At 37.6% G+C, this 22,383-nt stretch overlaps 1 protein-coding gene across 13 annotated transcripts in view; it reads right to left on the bottom strand.

Moving 5' to 3' along the window:
- The window catches only part of SGMS2 (sphingomyelin synthase 2), an 87,636-nt gene that overhangs the window by 8,925 nt on the left and 56,328 nt on the right, over window positions 1-22,383 (bottom strand). For 7 of the 13 annotated variants that reach the window (XM_064384029.1, XM_012436489.2, XM_064384027.1 and 4 more), the window contains 3 exons: window positions 9,961-10,659; window positions 6,237-6,354; window positions 2,591-2,744 (listed from right to left, as the gene is read on the bottom strand). In XM_064384029.1, coding sequence (XP_064240099.1) covers window positions 2,591-2,744; window positions 6,237-6,354; window positions 9,961-10,415 — 727 coding nt within the window. In that variant the 5' untranslated portion in view covers window positions 10,416-10,659. Of the gene's footprint in view, window positions 1-2,590; window positions 2,745-6,236; window positions 6,355-9,960; window positions 10,660-12,262; window positions 12,670-19,414; window positions 19,501-19,548; window positions 19,568-22,383 lie in introns of those variants that run through there. The other 6 variants (XM_064384025.1, XM_064384023.1, XM_064384026.1 and 3 more) reach the window with 3 other exon arrangements.

A 22,383-nucleotide genomic window follows, 5' to 3' on the forward strand; every position in this document is an offset into this window, starting at 1 on the left:
AAAACAGAGTTTCAGATTTGCCCTTCTATTTCTCACCAAAAATTGGAGAAAGCAGAATGTTATTCCTTGCATGCTACATGTAAATTTACACAATTTTAGAAACCTCTAGTCAAAATCATGTCTTAGGAAAAAAAAGTCTCTACATACTGAGTGGCCTTCATTAAAGTATAAAATCAATCACAAGTTGCCTTGCTGTTGTTCTGAGGTGAAAGAATGTACAATAAACAGCAATGTCCCTGCTTATAGATAAGTAGACTATTCCTTGGCAATACAATAGAGTCAACCAGCTTGAATATCCAAAGTTCTGAACAGAGCCAAGAAATTAAGAGCAAAACCTCTGGATTCAGCTTGCTTCAACCTGAATACCTGCCTCTCCAAATGATGGCTGTGCACTGTGGCCAAGTCACTGCCTTTATGCTTAAGTTTACTCATCTGAAAAATGGGAAAAAATAGTGCATCCCTCAGAGGGTGAATGAAAGGATCAAATGAGTTAATTTACATCAAGACCCTAGAATAGTGCCTGGGAAAGAGTAAGTATTGTCTATTTGCTATTATTGTTGATGATATGGTTTGGCTGTGTCTCCACCCAAATCTCATCTTAAATTGTAGCTCCCATAATTCCCATGTGTTGTGGGAGGGACCTGGTGGGAGATAATCGAATCATGGGGGTGGTTTCCCCCATACTGTTCTTATGGTAATGAGTAAGTCTCACAAGATCTGATGGTTTTATAAAGGAAAACCCCTTTTGCTTGGTTCTCATTCTCTCTTGTCTGCCGCCACGTAAGACGTGCCTTTCGCCTTCCACCATGATTGTGAGGCCTCCTCAGCCACATGGAACTGTGAGTCCATTAAACCACTTTTTCTTTATAAATTACCCAGTGTTGGTTATATCTTTATCAGCAGCATGAAAACAGACTAATACAGTTAATATCAGTTGGTTTTCAGTTATTTTAGAAAATTGAATCACAGTTTCCTGGGAGTGGTTTTTATTACCTTAAACCTACAGTGCCTTCACTCTGAAATGCACCTCTTCCCCCACCTCCACCCTCATCCCCATCTTCTTCTGTAAGTTTTTTGTGATCTTCAGATTAGAGAGAAGATCCTAAACTCAAATGTACATCTGGACTAGAAAATGACTGATCTTACATAGCATACTGATGGAACTTTCCTTGGCAAAAGTTACAGTTAGAACCATAGCAACATATATCATTCCACTCAATCCCCCAGAACCAATAACTCAACATTAGAAATGGAGTGACTAAATTTAAGGAAGAGACCATCCTCTGATGATGGTGCAGAGACAGATCCAGGTCCCACCCCACCACCCTAAGAGTGTGAGGATAGAAATAAGGGAAAAGGTGCAGAACCTTCAGCTTTTAAGTCAAGTATGATGAAGACCCCACACGTATCCCACAACTTTCCCTACTGCAGATCTGTATGTAGAATCTGCAAAGTAAGGAACAAAAAGATGCTACAATTCTCACAAAAAAGACTTGATCTCATCTACCACAGAGAACTTTTGCCCTCAAAGCAGAACTTAAACCAAATACCCCAGGTAATCAAAGGAGCAATAATTCACTTCTGCACCACTGAAGATAACTCTCGAGTTCCACACCACCATTCAATTAGGATATTCCTCTTTAGATTAACAAAGGGCCGAGAGAGGAGGGAGAAGCAAGGAGGACAGGGGAGGGGAAGCTGCCTTCTGCTGCTCTCTGCTGAAAGACCTCCTTTTAAATATGCCAGTGAAGAGGATTAAGATAAACCTCTAAAAAACACGGGCATGAGGTAATTTGGAACTAAAGATGAAGGGTAACACTGACCAGCTTTGCAAACATAAAGGAAGAAGCGTTATTACTTCAAAAGGATTTTGAGGTAATAGGCCTAAATATACAAAACCTCGGAAATATATAAAAATGGGATCTACTGGGCAGCTAAAACAGTACAACTCTACAAAGAACAAGGCATTATTTCTGCCGTAAAACCTACTAGAAAACCCAAGGATTTTGTATAATGTCAACTAAGCATATAAATATAGAAAGAGATTTTTATTTCTTGCCTCCACATTTCTTCTTGAGAAGAAAATGATTGGTATTGGCAAAATGGTCCATGAAGACTCCTATGAAAGCACAGAAAGTGCTGGAAGATGATGAAATTAGAATAAAGTGGGACAATGGAAATGTTTTCAAAAGGGGAACATGATAACTGAATTATTTCAAATGCTAGAATGCAAGTGTCATACAAATAATTCAAAGGTCATTACATCTGTCTTTAGAAAGTACCAATCCTTTTTGCAATAAAATTAACAATTAGTTCCAATAGTAAGATAGCTTTTCATACCTTAAGAAGTACTAACCAAGAAGGGAGATGTTTTAAAGGCATGTTAAATGCTAGAGAGAAGCCAGGGCCAGGTTTTAAGCCTTCAGGTTCAGATCACATATAACTAGTTGAAATGATATAAATATACACACACACATCTGTCTGTTTCACAGCTTATCAATCCCAAGAGAATAAGGGCTCCTATCAATTTCAGGTCCGGGGATCCCTCCCACTACAGCTATCAGTTCAGTGGGAATGGACTATTACTTACATTCTTTGATGAACAAATAAGTCAGTGTCAGCGTAACTGTGTGACCACTGAAGAGGAAGTCTCCACACAAGATATGTGATCCAGTTATGGACAATCCACCACCAGAAATCAATCGTAGAATTCGCTGTACTTTTGCCTGAGAGTCTCCATTGAGCTGAATGACACAAGAAAATTAAGGGAATTTACAAGCAGCTAAAATCATGTTTCAGTCTAATTGTGTGACTCTTAGGTCACCGGGTTGTGATTTTCTTTTTCTTTTTAACTTAAAAATTCAAAACGAATTCAAGGAGAAGCTCCTTAAACTGGGTTTTATTCATTTATTGGCAAGTTTTATTGACATGTTTTAAATTATTCAATATGTTACTAATAATACGTCTTAGTGGTGGTGTGTCCTTGGGCAAAGCTTTTGAAAATATTAATAACTGATGACTTCACCATAGCTGTGTGCTAAAAAGCACATCAAAGGTACTTTCTTTCCTTTTTGCAGGGGGAAGTGAGGGTTTTGAATGGTTAATATTTGATTCAGCTATATACCACATTACCGATATTCTCTACAGTATATTGGTACCTTGTATTAGGCGGGCAGCCTAAAGTGGACAGATATATAGCTGTATTAATGTCTGATCAAAACATTTACAATTAAGAAGAGGAGCTGCAACTCATTAAATAATTTACATAAGTTTGAAAATGATGGATTAGGGATGTACTGGCAGCTTTAAAAATGAGTAGCTTTGATTGGGAAAAACATCCCCTAAAGAAATAGCCTGTGTGCGATGGCAGGAGGCTGAGAGAGCCACTTTGGACGAGGGTGCAGCAGCCCCACAAAGCCACTGTGATGCCGCGAGAAACAATGCTGTGTACCCCATCAAAATCTAATCATACAGGAAGGAGGTGGTCAAAACTGTAGGCATAGAAAATTGGAATACTGAACTACCAAGGGCCTAGATAGGATGGCGGGTTCAGATCAGATGAGTACAAAGCAAATTGGTGGAGAAAATCAAAGAAAAACGCTCAGAAAATATCGTGTAATAGAGTGCACGGAAGAGAAATACAGAATGACTTTTTGTTTGTTTGCTTATTTGTTTTGAGACAGGGTCTTGCTCTTTCACCCAGGCTGGAGTTCAATAAGTGGTATATTAGGTGCAGGAGAGACCAACTTGGCTGCTGCCAAACAGGAAACCTTATCATCTACACTGTTTCTTCCATTTAAAAGGTAAGTACCTGAGGTCAGGAGTTCAAGACCAGCCTGACCAACATGGAAAAACCCCGTCTCTACTACGAAAAAAAAAAAAATTAGCCAGGCATGGTGGTGCATGCATGTAACATGCCTATAATCCCAGCTACTCAGGAGGCTGAGGCAGGATGATCACTTGAACCCAGGAGGCAGAAGTTGTGGTGAGCCAACATTCAACCATTGCACTCCAGCTTGGGCAACAAGAGTGAAACACTGTCTCCCAAAAAAAAAAGTCTTTGGCCACCTATGGCCAAGGTGAAGGACAGCTAGCCCCAGAAGGCTTTCTCAGGGAAGGGGAATATTGCTCTCCCAGCCAAACATTCTTGTATGTGAAAAAAATAGGTTTGCAAATCTAAATCATTTCATGTAATCATTTTATAATAACTGGGCCAACACTTATCTAAACATACTTTGAAGAACACAAATTGTCTGACTGCAAATTAAAGCTTGGGTTGGTGGTTGAAGCAAATTGTAAGCAAAAGGTTAAAAATGAACCATAGGATACATAAGGGAGAAGGCAACCAGAAAACTATGAAAGCAAAGCTTTCACTGTGATGTGAGCCTGCCTGGTGAGTTACAAGTTGTACAGGCATCAATTACTATAACAGATATGACACTTCCATAGTGAGTGGCTTCCATATACAAAGTTCTGCCATTACTTATAGTCATGAAGGATATTCTGTAGAGTCAGCAACACAGGACACAATTAGATTATCTAATAGCTTTGTAACCATAAAAATCTAAGCAGCACTCAAAGCCAGCAGATGAACTGAATTTAGAACACAACTCGGATGCCTGTTCTGTAACACCACCTCACTTCTAGTCAAACTAAGTCATTTGTGTTTGTTTTACTGAACCATGATTCAGGCATGTATGGGTTGCTTATGCTTCAGGAAGAGGTCCTGACAAGTAAACCTGGGAGATGATAAGCAAAGATGTTACCAGAAGTTCCACTATGACTATTTGTAGCTTGGCTATCCATTGGCACTGATGTGGCTTCCAAGGTTGCAACTCTTCCATGAAGAACAATCTTTAATTTGCTTTCTTTCTGTAATCATAGCAATTCATCCCTGCAAACCTCAGACGTTACTATGATGGGCTTGCCTTCCTTTCTGTGGCCATTTCTCCATTTAACACATTGCAAAAGCCCCTTAGAAGTGTTTAATTACACTTCTGAACTTCTCCCACGCCTTAAATTAGCTTCACTAAAAATCAGCCAGTGTTTAAATTCAATATGTACACTGTTTTAATTACAGATATTTTCTGCTTTGATGGCTTTGGAAAAGTATAGCTTCTCCAAACCACACCTATATTTGGTGAGGGAGACTGTGGACGTCTTCAGAGAAGCTCTATTTTTCTTTCACCTCAGACATCTGGTTAGTGTTCAGTAAAATATGATGTTAGACTTCATTCCTTTGTCCAGAAAGCACATGATTTGTAATTTTCCATTTTATAAACCAAGGTGCACTGGAGTCTGAGATGATTACAGCTCTCTCAAGAACTCAACCTGGAGAAACTGTAATTCCTGCTTAGGATGGTTTCAGAAAATATTCTCACAAACTATCTCAGTCAAAGGCCACCTCTATCTTTCCAGCTGCTAAAATCCTTGGGGTCATCCTTGACCTCTTTCTCTCAAACCCATATCCAACTTATTAGCATATCCTATATCCCAATCTGAACAACTTCTCATTATTTCCACTGCCACCACTAAGGCTGAAGTTCCTATACTGGGCTGCAAGACCCTATATGACCTGTGGTCTGCATACCTCCACCCTTCACAACTCCACTCAGACACGCCGGCCTCCCAACTCTTCCTTTAACCCACTGTCAATAAGCAATATTTTATCCTGGAGCTCTCATCTCACCCACATGGCTCACTTTGTCTTGGTTCCTGCCCAAATGCTTTGTTATTAAAGAAGCCCTTCCTGACCTCTATATCAAATAGTTCCTAACCTCAAGCACCCTTTCACCTTACTCAGTTCTGCTGTTTTCCAACTGACAATCACTGACTTATCATCATGTGACAAATTATGAATTTGTTTTTAATTTGTCATCCCTCAGTAGAATATAAGCTCCAGAAGAGGGACTTTGTTTTGGTGACCAAAATCTCTGGCATATAAGCTTAATGCTTGTAGAATGAATGCATTAATGAATAAGTAAATGAGAAGGTAAAAAAGCAGTCGAACCCCCAATGGTAATTTTCAGTTAGCAGACAATAAATTTTTTTAGCACAAAAAATATATATTTTATAAATACATTTTAATTTATTCCCCTCAAATCTAAATAGAAAATAGAAAAGATGCTAAATTTCAGTTAGCGCATAAGAATTGCCTAAAAGAATGTATGATAGAGGGTAGGTGTTCAATAACTGTTTTCCTGATTCCTTCTAAGTGGTAATTTGGAGGTACTTACCTTTGGAGCACACTGGAAATGCATTCCAGGCACAGGTAGAGTAGTAACATACATTGTAATGCAGCGATACAGGTATAAAGTTCCAATAATAAAAAAGAATCTGCGCCCCACTATTGACCTAAAAATATGGATGGGGAAAAACAAATTTACTGGTTGTTTTTATTCCTAATGCAAAGTAAAACAATGTTTAACAGGATAAAGAATAATCAGTACAGAATGGCATTAACAAACAAACCGCAGTTTCACAGAGTTTAAAGGCATGTGACTTGCCTGTACCTACAGTCCCATGGAGAGATTGCGCCACAGTTTTCAGAAATGAAGATTCACATACTGCAATAAATCTAGGTGGTTTGGCTTCCAAAGGACGTGTGTGTGTGTGTGTGTGTGTGTGTGTGTGTGTGTGTGTAGTGGGGGAACTAAAGTAGACGAAGAGTCTACATAATCACCTCTCCTCAAAGTCACTCTTTGCCAGAGAATTCAATGAAGCTGTCTATATTTTCAGTCAACTCACTGCATTAATCCTCTCTTGAGAACATATGAAAGGAATAAGCAAGCCACAGTAACAGAGGAATTAATTAATGAACCAAGGTGACATTACATAATTGGACACATAGGGAAATGTGACAACACATCTAACCCATGGTATATAAGCAGGGTTTATTCGAGGGCCATCCAAAGGTATTTTGACAACACAGGCATGAACTATTTTCTCTATGACTAAATAGATTTTCAAAAAACTCTATCTTGAAAATGTTCAAAGTGTCCTCATACAGTTAATTACATTTAATAGTGAAGTTGTAAGCTGACTGATTTATTTTACTTAATCTTGATCAATAAAAGGGCAAAAAAATTCCCACAAGTCCTTTTTCACTTTATATTTCTGTGGGAAGAAATCCATCTTAACTAACATTAGTCTCTGTGCTTCACGACCTGGGTCCTCAGCCTAACGCAGGCTTCCGAGTAGATGACTGAGGATCCTGTCTTCAAAATGGAAGGGCTCTGATATTGTACCACTGCCTCATGGGTGTATCTGAATGGGCATCATGGGTCTGAATGTCCTCAGTCCAGCTGAACAGGACAGCTCCCTTTCTATTATATAGTGAGGTCTATAAGCTCTGGGCTCTGGGATTAAGAGATAAGTGGGACTCCACATAAAGCCCCTAGATTTGCTAGGTGTACTTCCTTAGTACATAAAACATATTACTCTAGGTCTTTCATTTTCAGAGCTCTCAAGCTTCCAAGACTGGTAGTGATCAAAGACTTCTGGATCACTTCTGAAACAGGCAGTTTCAGGTAATGTGGCATATTTTAAGTTTTCCCTAAGATTGTGGTTCTGACATGAATCAAGGTCTAATTCAGGTAACATTTGGAACTTCTAATTTGAAGAACTATGTATAAATATATATTTTAACTGTCTGTTTCCAACAGCTATTTTAAGAATATTTCAGGGTTTCTGGGGTCAAAAAAAAAAAAAAAAAAAAAGAAGGGAACACCACCTAGACTGGTAGATGAGAGTATTGATTTATCCCAAGGCATTTCCTTAAAGGCTTGCTAGTCTAGCACTGCCTTTCCTGGTACTGAAAAGGAGCAGGTAATAAACAGTGCTGAGTTTCTCCCCTTGGTTAAGGGAAAACTGATTCGGCCTTTGATTCAACCCCAGGTTCCCAAAGCATGCTGTTTTGAATTGTGCTCCATGCTGTTAGACAAGGTGAATAAGCAGAAATTATTATGTCAATTACATTCATTCCAGCATTCTGAGTTCAGCTGTACTCAGAACCGAAAACTAACTTAGAAGGTAAAGATGTACTCTACAGCCTTATTTAGAAAAAGAACTAGTGCTAATGATTTTTCTCATAGCTTTGAAAGGTGCTTTTAGAAGAGAGAACAAGCAAGATTTCTCACTCAGCTGGGATGTTCAAAACAGATTATAAAAATTATTCCACTAGTGACTAAAATGTAAGATCCAATTCTACTTCAAACATAAAAAGGCAAACGTGAATTGTGACTGAAATAGTGGATATCATGAAAATGTATGGTCTGGCTATGTGACCATGCGTTTTGACATGTTGAAATCTAAGGTGGTTAAGTAGAGGCAGTTAACAATAATTATCTAATGAAAATTCAAAAAGTATCTAGATGAAAATATAAACTGAGGGAAAGACTGTACTTCAGGGTGGAGTCCAGATACTTACCAGACCCTGGATAATTTCTCTTTTCACACATATATGAATAAAACTTTGCTCTAAATAAAGGAGAAAGCAAATATCTGCGGCCTTAGCAGGCTCTCTTACATTGTGTCAATTTCCAGACACTAAAAAGAAAAACACTAGTTCATAAATACATTCTTTGCTTTTAGCATAAAGCATTCTTTAACAATTTCAGAAGCAGGTTACTTCTACTAAGTAAAAGACAACTGATAGCTAGATCTATTACTTAAGCATACTAAGGAAACATATGAAGGGTTATATTAAGGAAAATGCTTAGGAATGACTGCAGTTTGTGGAATAAGGTTTTAAGATTGCAAAGTTGCATTTGGGGAACTCTTTAACAAAGAGAGACTGAATTCGTCTAATCACAAAACAGTAGCAATGCTAGGGTCTGAGCGCATATACCACATTGAGAGTTCTATAACTGATCATGTAATGAAAAGTGTTACCAACTGAATAATGATACAGAATAAATTCTCTCTTCTAAAGATCTTCTGGCATTAATGCTGAAATCCTATTTGACTTGGAATCTTCAGATTGTAGCCAAGTTAGCATACATTACATTTTTAAACTCTGTATTATGGTCAGTGTTTTGATCAAAATCCTATTTTAGTGATTTAATCACTAGCATTCCAGTAGAATACAAACGTCTAAATGATGAATGAGAGGCTCCTTGGAATTAAGGAGCCTTCATTTTTATGGACTAGAAGTCAGAATTCACATAGAGAAGCAGAAATAACCACTTCAGGGCTATGTCCAATTACTAAGTGTCTTCAAAGCAAAAGTACCTGGCTTATTTCTTCTTGATTCCCTACTATTCCAAAAATAAGGAGGCTGAACCCAGTGAACTGTGAGCTCCTTTGTGGTGCCCAAAGGAAATCAGAGGGCAAGTTTACTTTAGAAATCTAAAAATCAAAACCACATGTATACCGTTCTAAACTCGGTTTCTTAAACTCTTGTAACTAGATAGCAAACAAACAGCAAACTGAAACCACATCCACACCCCAACCCCACAGAAATGTAAAATTTGAGAACCAAATCCAGGCAAACCTTACAGCAGACTATTGACTCTACACCAACACAGACATCACATTATGAGTAATGGAGAAAAAAGTTTCTCAACCTATTCCTTTTCCCACCTGTCAAGAGCCTGAAATAACATAAGCATGATAGAAGTGAGTGTTATTCCTTTCCAGGCCTCTCGATTTATCATATAAATACCACAGCACCAAGTTGCTGGAAGTCAGGAACTGCACCTTAAATTCATAAACTCTGAGTCACCCACCACAGTACTGCTGCTATACACTGCCACTTTCATACACTGTTACTCAACAAACACTTACTGAATAGTGACTTAGTTTATTCAGTATGGTAGAGTTTTCTACTGCTTTTTTATCATCAAATGTTTGGATAAGACTGAATTTACTGGGGAAAATGGAAAAATAATCTCAATTACCCATCTATTCACTTAAAAACAAACCAATGGCAAATCCCCAACACATATTAGATTTACTTACTTGTATCTCAGAAACAGCCACTGGGTGATCCATAATCCAAATAATACAATTCCATTTATTTCTGATACAGAAAATGCCCATTTTACCCTATCAATGTAATCAAAAAACTTGTCTGGGAGTGGAGGGCTAAGCTCCTTGGGAGGGACCCTCTCATGTACAACTGTGATCATGACGGTTGTCAAGACAAGGTTGAAAGCCGCATAGATGAAGGCAATGCCCGTTTTCCACCACTCTAGTGGAAATTTGTTCCTCGATTCGGTGGGCATAGCAATTTGGATATAGTCTGGGTACTTTTTGGTGCCTTTTCGCAGCCCACTGGATAAGCTCTTGGGTTTACCGTTGCCATTTTTGTTTTCTTCTTCAACAGGTTCAGCGGGGCTTGTGTAAGTGTTTGTAGCATCATTGGTTTGATTTTCCAAATGTTCTTCAAGTTTTGCTGTCTCTATGATATCCATTGTCCCCTAGTCTTCAGATCAAAAAGGAGATAGTCAAGTTCTTGTTCTTTGTAGAAATTTAGCTATTTTTCAATCCTTCTATTTCCAAGATCAACATGGACTCTTACAATGGACTTTGTTTCCTAAAACAAAATGTAGAAGGTAGCCATCCAATACTGTTCCTTCCATGCAGCTATCTGCTGTACCTTCACCGCTTTCACGAAAGGAAGCCAATTCTTCCCCCAGAAAGATGTTACTATCCCACCTAAAAGCAAAACAAAATTATGTTCAGAAATTTTGCTTGTCCAATTGTCAACCACCCAAAACAAAAACATTCTCAAAATAAGGAAGCTAATACCAAAGCCATTTGCTTTATAAACATAACATCAGAACCTTCTTAGACTGCTGAGATCAAGTTTATTTTCAAAATACTGCTTTATCTTGGAATTCATCTCTTTTTGAACTGGTATCAGTAGAAATAGGAACATTTTAACGATTTCCTTAAAAATCAGGACCCAACATTGCAAACACTTCGTCAGACACTGTCACTTGTTGCTAACCATGAAGTCATAATAAGCTAGGAACTACCCAGAAGTCACATCAAGCCTTCCTAAGACTGTATTTTCTATGAGTCATAAAGAAAGAATAAAAACTGGTAAGTTGCTTACATGCACTGAATAATTGTTACTCTCTGCATTTGTCAAAATAGTCAATTTTGTAATTAAAAAATAGAATCCTTTTTAAGTGACCACTTTTAAGAACAGATTCAAGTACAACACATTCAAGATACTTAAAATGACACAGCCTCAGTTTATCCTTTTATATTCAGAGAACCACACCATACACAAGCAAAGCTGGCAGCCTTCAAAATAACTCTGAAAAGATACACCAAGCCTTAGCTGTGTCTCTTACGTAGGTAACAAGTAGAATTTATTTGAAGGACAAAATACCTCACTACCATTGACGTGATAAATTAGTAACTAACATTTTGATGCAGCCACCACAATTTCTACCAAACAATAGAAACGGGCCTCCAGAGGACCAGCTCAGGGGACTCACCCACCACGACACCAATGAGGATGACTACCTTCGGCTTCAGCTCCACAGGCTCCAGAGAGCACAGATTTCCTCAGGACACAGAGCACCACCGCCACCTCTTTTATACTGGCTAGCACACAGCCCCAGCTGTTTTCAATTTAGGAAAGCAGTCTTTTAGTCCTGCTACAGAAGCCAGCCACCTGATGAGGTTTTCAAACCTTGTAATCATTCCCCTCCCTGGATACACTGCTCAACTTAAGCACGATCCGCTGCATTTTAAAGGCCTCCCCTTTCAGGGTAACTTCAGGGAAAACTGAAGAGGACAAACTCAAAGTGATGACAGCTAAGCCTTTATTTAATGAAAGAAAAAGAAAAAGAAACAGTGAAAATGGCACAGTCAATATGTACAGGCAATGTCTGTTTATAATTATGGGTGGCAAACAGATAAACCACAAGTGCTTACTGTTCACCTAAATGCCCCAGTGCTGAGGGCTATGTAGGGGAAATTAAAAGGAGTGAAAAACACCTGACCTGAACTTTCAGCCAAAGAGCTTGCAGTCTAACCAAAGAAACAGGACTAAAACGATGAAAGACTACTGGAGAAGACCGAATGGTATATTGTGAAAGGAAGGAGAGGGATGAGCTAACCACTAGATAAAAAGAGAGGTTGAGTTGTACTGTTCCCCTGCTCCCGGGACAAGATGTGTCCACACACAGGCTCTGTTTCTGAGAAAGCAAAAGCATGTGGAAAGCTGACCTGGTAGAGAAATGGGGGATCAAGGGAGCATGAGACCAGCTAAAAGGTGCTACTGAGAATATGAACATCTCACCTTTCTCTTGTCCTTCTGCAGAGCCCCCAGCTATCAGTACATTACAGCGGGATAAGAAAGACCCAGTGGCCCTCTGGCTTGATAGTGTCTTGGTACAATGTTGTGGGAAGAACAAGCAGAATGTAGAGGTGCCTCAGGAAGACGTTTTCAACAACAAACCTTCAACAGCATGAACTACTACTTTGAATGGAGGTCCGAAGCACTAACGCAGCCATTTCCTGTTTCTCCTTAGCAGCCTTGCCTAATCCACTTACAGCATCTTGCCAAACCATCATCCAAGTCCCCTTCCACTTTACTCTTCCATATGTGCTTCTACTGTTGTGTTCATGTGTGAAAGAAGCCTGTGATTTTGCAACTCCATTTCACAGTGGATGTACAGATGGTCTTTATAAGGTAGCTACTCAGTTCTAGAACACAGAATGTGGAACAGAAGAAAATCCAATTAGTAACCTTTTTTTTTCCTTTTTTCTTCCTAAGAGGAAACACTCAGCCACCCACCACTTGGGACTGCTGAGAGAATGACTGAAATAATTAATTGTGAAGAGTTTTGTGCCCCTGGGAGTAAGAACACTATGTGAGTACAATGCCCGTTTATCATCATTAGCGTGAAAATTAATATTTTCCTTGGGATTTCATTAGGATTACATATACACAGCACATTCATCATGTGTCAACAACTCTTGGGATGCAATGTTTGTCATCAAGATAACGATCACAACATACTCATTCCTATTGTAAAAGGAAAATATCTCAGGGCCCCAAAATCACTAAGCCAAAGGGAAAAGTCAAGGTGTGAACTGCTTAGGGCAAAGCTGCCTCCCATTCTATCCAAAGTCATACATCTGCTCAGTGAGATAAATGCATATCTGATTGCCTCCTTTGGAGAGGCTAATCAGAAACCCAAAATAATGCAACCATTTATCTTTTATCTACCCTATGACCTAGAAGCCCCCTTCCCGCCTTGAGTTGTCGCGCCTTTCAGACCAAACCAATGTTCATCTTACATATGATTAGTGTCTCATGTACCCCTAAAATGTATACAACCAAAGTGTGCTCTGACCACCTTGGGCATATGTCTTTGGGACCTCCTGAGGCTGTGTCATGGGTGTGCATCCTCAACATTGGCAAAATAAACGTTCTAAATTAACTGAGACCTGTCTCAGATTTTCAGGGTTCACATTTTAGTAATCACAGAGGGATTCTGAGCGGAGGTGCCCCTAACATTTGACAAATCTCCCATCAGTGCTTGGTTCAACCTTGAGCTCTCTTTATGACTCAAACCAACAGGACAATTTACTGAGGCCCAGAAGCACCCATTCCAGAGAATCTCTGATCTCTCCAACTTTGGTTGAGATCTAAAGTTTATTTTGCTGTACAACTCCTTTTTTTGGAGTTTTACTTGCTTCCAACACAAGGAAGGCAAGTTTTTCCTGCTTCCATGATGATGAGAGACAAGTACTCCTTTATGGAGTTTCCCTTTCAACAGGGAAGATGAGGGTTGTTTTTTTTTCCTGCTTCTAGTGACATAGGAGATAGAAGTTATTTAGGCAGATAGTGAGGGTAAAAATCCTTGTCAAGGCTTCCCTTCTAACAGAAAGCAGCCCGAGAAACTTTTCTTTTCCTGAAGAATAGAGCTGCAAACATAGATAAGCAAGTTGGAAGCTTGCACAGGTTAATGCTAGCAGCTGTGCCAATACAAAATGGCTACCTGGGGGCCAGGTATGTTCAACATGGAGGCTCCATCTTCCCTTTTGTCACCATGTATACAGTAAAGAAATAGGCAGCATGGTGCCGGCTAGAGAATCCATCTGCATAATAAAAGATTAGGGTGGGGGCGGCCAGCTTTTTGCACCCTATGCAAATGGCACACCTGGTCCAACCAATCTTTCACGCCGTATGTAAATCAAACGCCACCTCCTCAAGCTCATCTATAAAACCTGCATTTCACTGAGGAAGGAGAAATCCACTTGGGACCCCTCTCTCTGCATGAGAGAGCTCTTCTCTTTGTTTTGCCCATTAATCCTCCACTTTTAACCTCACTCCTTGTGTGTCCACATCCTTGATTTCCTCCACATGAGACAACGAACCTTGGGCATCACCCCAGACAACAAGGCTGCTTCACTAGGATGATAGAGAGCAGTCTTCAGCCTGAGACCCACCCCTTGATAACTAACTGAATTGAGGTTTGTCTTGGCTCAAGTTAAAATTAACAACCAGCTGGTCTTAATGTCTCCTTACCATTAGAGTGCACAGACATCGTAGAAGTTGTGCAATCATTTGGTTTAACTGGTTTTTTTTGTTGTTGTTGTTTCAGTCTTTTTCCCATTGGGTTTGACCAACCCTATCCGACTTGATCAAATCTGAAGGAAAGTTCCAAATTATGGGAAACAAGGTCTCTGAAGTGGCTAAATTCCCATAGACACACACAAAAAAAGATGGTGTGGCAAGGCGGCACGGTGGGGGGAGAAAAACAGCCAGCAAAAGAAGAAAAAAAAAAAAGGAAAGACTTCTGATTTTGACTATTTAAGGGGCTTTATTTATGTAAAAAGGCCACCTTTTTGTTAGCCAGGTCAAACTGAAAGCAATGGCTGTCACCCCACACTGCAGTTTAATAGTTAAGGTCCTGCTTTTTCCACCATGACAGCCTGGGTTTTGGTACCTAAATCAAGCCCTTTCTGGTTTGATACTTGGTACTTCTAAAATAGTGGCAATTTGTCCTAGTTCATGAAATATGGAAATTAGATTTAAAGAGGTTTTTTTTTGTTAAAAAACTCAATGGTTAAAGTCAGCTTAATTAAAAGCTACCACATCCAAGATGTGTGTCTGTATGTGTGCATGTGTTTGTATTTAAAAGGCCTTTATGTTTTTCTTTTTTCTCTCCTAGGACCTTGTCTCTTTTTTTTTTTTTTTTTTTTTGAGATGGAGTCTTGCTCTGTAGTCCAGGCTGGAGTGCAGTGGCATGATCTTGGCTCACTGCAACCTCTGCCTCCTGGGTTCAAACGATTCTCCTGCCTCAGTCTCCCAAGTAGCTGGGATTACAGGTATGTACCTACCAGGCCTGGCTAATTTTTGTATTTTTAGTAGAGATGGTGTTTTGCCATGTTGGCCAGGCTGGTCTTGAACTCCTGACCTCATCTGATCCACCTGCCTCAGCCTCCCAAAGTGTTGGGATTACAAGCATGAGCCACTGTGCCCAGCCCGCCCCCTCTTTTTTCGAGCAAAAGTTTTTTTCTTTTCAGTTGACTGGATTCTGTTTTCTTCATTTACTTCTGCTTTTTCTCCTCTCTTTTCCATCCTCTGCTGCATGAGGGACCTAAAATAGTTTATAATAGCCTGGGATTCCTTAAAGAAAATGGAGAAGGCACCAGACTCCCTTTCAGGGAGAAACCTGTTTCTCCTTATGGAACCAGAAGAGTGTAAACAGACAAGTTCATTTCAGCTTTTAAACTGCTTTTGTATTGTTACCTGATTTGCTGACTAAAATAGTTATTGCAACAGAGGCTACTCTTGGGTTGTTAAAGAAGAGTGTAGTTTAGACACTTAGAAATGTCTTTGTTTAAAAAAATTTTTTACTAAGTGCACCATAAAAACATCACATGGTCTAGCCTCATAAATAATCTCAGGATTCAGTGTGGGCTCTGCCCAGAGCTCAGAGATCTGGTTTAAAAAATAGGTAACGCCTATCTAAATAAAACTGGTCTCCTCATACAATCCCATGATAGATTTTTATAATTTGATGTTAGATTTGGCATCCATCTTTAATCTCCCTCTAGCACAACAGACTTTTTCTTTCTGTACCTTATAATGTAAATTTTGCTATTTGATTTTCACCTGAGTGGTTTCCTTTAATATGCAAATTTAAGGCTATTTAACTGACAACTATCTAAGGTTGTGAAACAGGTTATCAAGAACCTGAAAGTTTAGGGTAGGGAAAAAAAAGTGCTTTGTGAATCTCTAAGATGTATTTCTATCAGCATGCCTAATATGTCTATGTATTTATATGTTGTATATACATTGTTTCACTACTGAAAATATATTTAAAAGCTCTAATTAATTGGCTTAAAGAAAAATAAAAGCACTTGAATCAAATAGTTATCATGAAAAAAGAAGAGACTAGTCCAATAGTTTTTCAAGTTTATGTAACTTAAGTGTAATCTTCAATAAATTTGCTTTAAAATTATTGGTAAAGTAATATTATAAATGTCTTAAGAATTGCCAGCGTACATTCTTGTTTGCATTTATTAATCAAGCAATTTCATACTTATCTCTGCCAAATACTGTAAGGTGTCAAAATTTGACATGGGGGTTATAAAACTATGAACCCAGCCCAAAGCAGAATGAACTTTCCTTGTGTAACCTTTAATGAATATGACATTTATATTGGTTTAATAAAAGATAGCTACATCTTGAATTTAGTAAGATTACCATAACTTCTAATCTTGTGGCTTTGGGCAGTTTGGTTCTCAGGCAGTGAGGTTTGTTTTGAGAAAGGACTGTTACTCTCTTTGTTTCAAAGTTAAACTATAAGCTAAAGTCCCAAAGTTAGTTTGGCCTATGCCCAGGAATGAACAAGGACAGCTTGGAGGTTAAATGCAAGATGGAGTCAGTTAGGTCAAATCTTTTTCACTGTTTCAGTTATAATTTTGCAATGGTAGTTCCAAAACTTTAAATGATTATTGCAGTTTTCATAAATAATCTAAGTAAACAATCAAAATAAAATAATTAGGTAAATGAAATGGGATAAATACTTGTAGACAAACGGGTCATAATTTAGAATTTAAAGTTATATCAAATTAAATCAAAGATATTTCATTATTTGGGTATATTCCAATAAAAATATATTTGTAGGAAAACATTCTTTCTTTAAAAAAAGTGGTTTTTAAAAAAGGTGAACAATTTTGCTTACTTAAAGGTCATGTATAAAACAAAGTAAAAGGAACCAGGAAATAAGAGAGATGTAGAGAATGTTATAAAAATAAAGAGGTTTTTTTGTTTTTTGGTAAGAAAGCTTAAAGAGAAATAATTTCATATGAGAAATAATCTTGTATGAGATTCTTCACATGAGAAAGAATTTAGTCTTAGAATAGAATGACTGGTTGTTTAAGAAAGAGGGATGTTAAGGACAAACCAGAAAGTCCAAACATGTCATGAACAGTCTGTGTAAGTCACAATAAGAGGATTAAAAAGTCTTATATGATCAGGTTGTCATATTATTAAATTTTGGTTTGCTTAGGAAAAAACTGAGATTAAAAGTTTTTTTTTTTTAATTAAAGTTATTACATCCACGCATCTCACTGTATGCGCTTTTAAGTACTTGTGACATTGAGTTACAGGGCTTTGACTCTTGTGTCTAAAAAGGACACCAAGTCCTGTTAAATTTTAAAGTACTTGTGACATTGAGTTACAGGGCTTTGACTCTTGTGTCTATAAAGGACACCAAGTCCTCTTTAAATTTATCAGTTAAACACTGATAGCAATTAAACCCCATCCTCAGGCCCAGTAGAAGATGCCAATCAAAATAAACTGCATTCCTGAGACACTGGGACAGAAATTAAAGCTATTCAACTCCTCAAGGCCCAGGAACTATTGAGGAAGATGTGGGTGTATGAGACTGCAGAAGCTGATTTTCAGAGATAAAATCAGTTCAGTTTCTTTATAAATTAATCATCAATGTCAAAGACACACTGATGCAAGACTGGCATATGGGCCCTTGTGTCTGATTAACAAGGTTTTCTTGAAGCATTAACTGACTCCTTAATAAAGTTATAAAAGGCTTCCAGAAGTTTTATCTTATAGTCAAGATTAAAATGTTATAGTTTATAAAATTTTGAAAATCAAATTTAATTGGCTTCATTCTGTTTTTACTAGGGCTTATTTGGAAAATTAAGTCTCTCTCAAAGAATGAAGGTTTTGCCTTTTCTTTTAATCCTGTGTTATCACTTTGGTTAAATGATATGATTTATTTTACAATGACTTGTGATATCAAGTGTTTTAAAACTTTGATATTTGATAAACTTTCCAAATCAAATTATAAATTATGTGTTTTTCATACCAAATTAATCCTTTAAGATATTAGGTTCCCTAAAGTCCAAAATTTTCATATTTGGCTTTGGTATAAAAATTATACCAAAAGCATTGTCAAATATAAAATGGTGTTTGGTTTTCTTTGGGCTGTTTTTGTATAAATATGTTATTGGGATGTGTTCTAAAATTATGGGTCACTTCCATAATTCCGATATGACTTAATGTACATTATCAGTAATAATTACAATTATGTTAATTTATAAGTGTGCCACAGAGGTAACAAATTTCCTTGTCAATTGTGTCTTTTACTATGGCTGCCCTAAAATTTTTTGTCATCCACAGACAATTGTTGTCTTGTTTTGGTCCTCTTTAGAAGGTAGTTTTATAATCAACCGTAAAACCCTTACAGGTGCTCCTGAGTTCAGATTTCTAATAACTTTGGAGATTCTTATATCAGAATAGAGGAAAAACTTTCAGGACTCATGGAGAGCTGAAATGTTCATGAATATCAAGCAGAACAGGAATTAACTGCATGGATGAAATTAATAGAAGTCTGAAGTAATCTTTTTAACTTTGTTTAAAACCTGCTGATCCTTTGGTTTGTTTTTCAGTCAGAAAAACTTTTATTTTAAGCTATTTACAGCTTTTAACAATTGAGTAAAGTATACTCCTATGAACAAATTTGGAGCATATTTGTTTTCTCTCTGATTTCTCCAGAATTTGGAAACTATTTGTGAGTATTCTGATGGCAATACAGTTATTTGCATAAGTGCAATAAGAATCTGTTTTCATTTATAACAGGATACAACTGGAGAAACTGGTTATTTTACCAAGGCTTTGGCTGGAATAGTGTGCTTTCAAGAATTAAACTTGACTTACAGAGCAATAAAAGGCCTTTGGGAAAACTAGCCTCATACTTGTCTACGTAGTCCCTGTACAGGGTTCCTGACCTATGGTAAGTAAAGAATGTCACTTTCTGACAGGCCTAGGAATTCCAAGTTTTATCTCGGAACCTCAAGAGGAGAGAATCACCCAATTCATAGGTATTTGATGATACAAATCCATGGCTGGGCTTGGTTTTAAAAAAATCTTATCTGAGATTCCTTCTATGGGTGTGGTGGCTCATACCTGTAATTTCAGTACTTTGAGAAGCCAAGAGAAGAGGTCACTAGTGCCTAGGAGTTCGAAACCAGTCTGGGCAATGTGGAAAAACTCTGTGATAACAAAAAAATACAAAACATTAGCTGGGTATGGTGGTGTACCTGTAGTTCCAGCTACTTGGGAGGCTGAGGTTGGAAGACTACTTGAGCCCAAGAGGTTGAGGCTGCAGTGAGCAGTGATCACACCACTGCATTCCAGCCTGGGTGATGGAATGAGAACCTATCTCAAGAAAAAAAAAAAAGCTGCTGTTACCCAATATTAGTTATGTAACGTAGCCTAGTGGTATAAACTCCCCACTGCTACCATTTTTACTGTCTGATGAACTTTAGAATCATTTTATCAGATGACAAGAAAAATCCTATTGGCAGTATTAAAAGGAAATAACTCGAATTATATATTAATATGGCAATATCAAATCTTTACTGGTATAATATCTGAGCTTCCCACCTATGAATATGGTATAGCTTTATGCTTGCATTTATCCACCTCAGCTAATTCTTATAGCTTTTTTTGTATAAGTTCTGAACATTTATTTTAATTATTAGGACTTGAGGCCATTTTTGTCATTGTTGTAGTGGCTACATCAGTAACCAATAGTCAAGTATGTTACCATATTTGTATTAGGTTTTCTAACTAGTTATTACTGATACTATAAGGATATTGTGTTTTTAATTTGTGAACAAAACCTAAACTTCCAGTTGAATATTGTATATTTTAGTTATTTTCACATATATATTTCTTTTCTGCCTTTTAGTCATTACCTGCTTGTTTTCTTTTTATTGTCTTGGCTTAATTGGCTAGAGCAAAATGTTAAACAATAGAGATGCAGAAGTAAAACACAGAAGCACAATGGTGTTTTCTTGTAATTCGACAAAAAGATTCTAAAGCTCATTTAGGAGTGAAAGTGAAAGCAGCAGAAGACTTTTCCCACTAGGTACCAGAACATATATTACACAGCTAAAATGGTGTGATATTGACATTAAAAGAGCCTAACCATACATACTTCTATTAAAATAAAATGCTGAATATTTTTCCCTCGCAATATCAATTGGATATTGAGTTTTACCAAATGCCATTTTGGCTTCACTCCAGATAATGCTCTTTTCCTTTTACACATATTTGTGATATATTTTATTACAATCATTTTCTAATTTTAAATCTTCCTTACATTTCTGGAATAAATCATGCTCAGTTTTAAAAAAAGTAACAAAACACTAGCAGTGTACTGTAAGGTTCAGAGTTTGGCATTTGCGTTTTAAAGGGAGATGAATCTATAGAGATCTTTAACTTGTTCAGTATTATCTAGTTTAACTTCCAGTATTTTGCAATGTAAGAGGACTCAGAAGACTTGGCATCTGCTTTGTACTTTGGCATAGTACCCTAAACAAATGAACTAATGGAACTGCCATCCACTGAGAGAGGAACTATTGTGGCTTTTGTCGCTTTCCCAGACACTGGTAAGAAAGGATGACTATAGTGTGAACCCTGAAAACCTGAGACAGGTCTCAGTTAATTTATTAAGTTTATTTTGCCAAGGTTGAGGATGCACACCCATGACACAGCCTCAGGAGGTCCTGATGACATGTGCCCAAGGTGGTCAGAGCACACTTTGGTTTTACACATTTTAAGGGGACATGAGACATCAATCAACATAGGTAAGATGAACATTGGTTTGGTCTGGAAAGGTGGGACAACTCAAAGTGGGGAGGGGGCTTCCAGGTCATAAGTAGATAAAGAGATAAATGGTTGCATTCTTTTGGGTTTCTGATTAGCCTCTTCAAAGGAGGCAATCAGATATGCATCAATTGAGCTCAGTGAGTAGAGGGGTGACTGAATAAAATGGAAAGCAGATTTGCCCTAAGGAGTTCTCAGCTTGACTTTTCCCTTTAGCTTAGTGATTTTTGGGGCCCCAAGATATTTTCCTTTTACATTTCACCCCTTTTATTTTTTAAAATCTTTTGGAGAAAGCATTTTAGAAGAAAAAGTCTCTGGGCTTAGGTTTGGTCTCATCTCTCATGGCTAGGGTGGTTTGTTCCTAGATGGGTAGGTCCTGAGTTATTAGGAAAGCTTGTTTTTAGAAGGTTGTGAAGTCTCATGTCCTATGAAGAGACAATAGAGGGAGGAAGGGAGAACCACAACAATAAACAAAAGAACAATCCTGGAAAATCTATACAGGCCACATTCCTCTGATGTCTGTATATCAGTAGGCAGGTATAAAAGTGGCTTATGTATGTAAATAGGTTGTTATTTTCTTCTGAAGTTTAAGTTGTCTAGCTTCAGTTCACAGGGCTTTACAAAATCAGCTTAGTTTTCGGTGATTTCAACTTAGGATAAATGGAAGAAAAAAGAAGAAAAAAATTGAAAACATGATTTTGAAGACTTGTAACCAAGAAAAGTTAGAATTTGGTCCAAACTCTAGAAAATATTAAAAACTGAAAAACATTAGACAAGACTAGAATCTAACAACAGGTATACAATAGTTTTAGAAACATAACGTTTCTCTCTCCAGTTTCCCATTTTTACTGAAGACAAATCATGCTAGGACTAGTTTGCTTTATTATACTTGGCCTAATTTGTATACAGTGCAGCAAGAATAATTATTTTTTACATAGACTTTTAAATTGGCTTCGAATAGCATTTTCTATCCTATTTTATGACTTTGTCTTAAGGAAATTAGATGTACAAAACATATTTTTACAAGTATGTTTTCAACAGTTATGTATAAGGGAAAATTGGAAATAATCTAATATCCAAGAACATAGGATTAGCTAAATGAATTAGGATTGCCTTAATATTACACATAATGTGTGGCACCATAGTAACTATAAAACTTCAAGACAGATATATAAATACTATATAAGAAGAAAACAGTGCTGAGGCAGGCAGACCACCTGAGGCCAGTAGTTTGAGACCAGCCTGGCCAACATGGCAAAACC

The sequence above is a fragment of the Aotus nancymaae genome, unplaced genomic scaffold, assembly GCF_030222135.1.
Source record: "Aotus nancymaae isolate 86718 unplaced genomic scaffold, 86718_ANA_hifiasm-v0.15.2.pri h1tg000033l, whole genome shotgun sequence".
Taxonomy (NCBI): Eukaryota; Metazoa; Chordata; class Mammalia; order Primates; family Aotidae; genus Aotus; species Aotus nancymaae.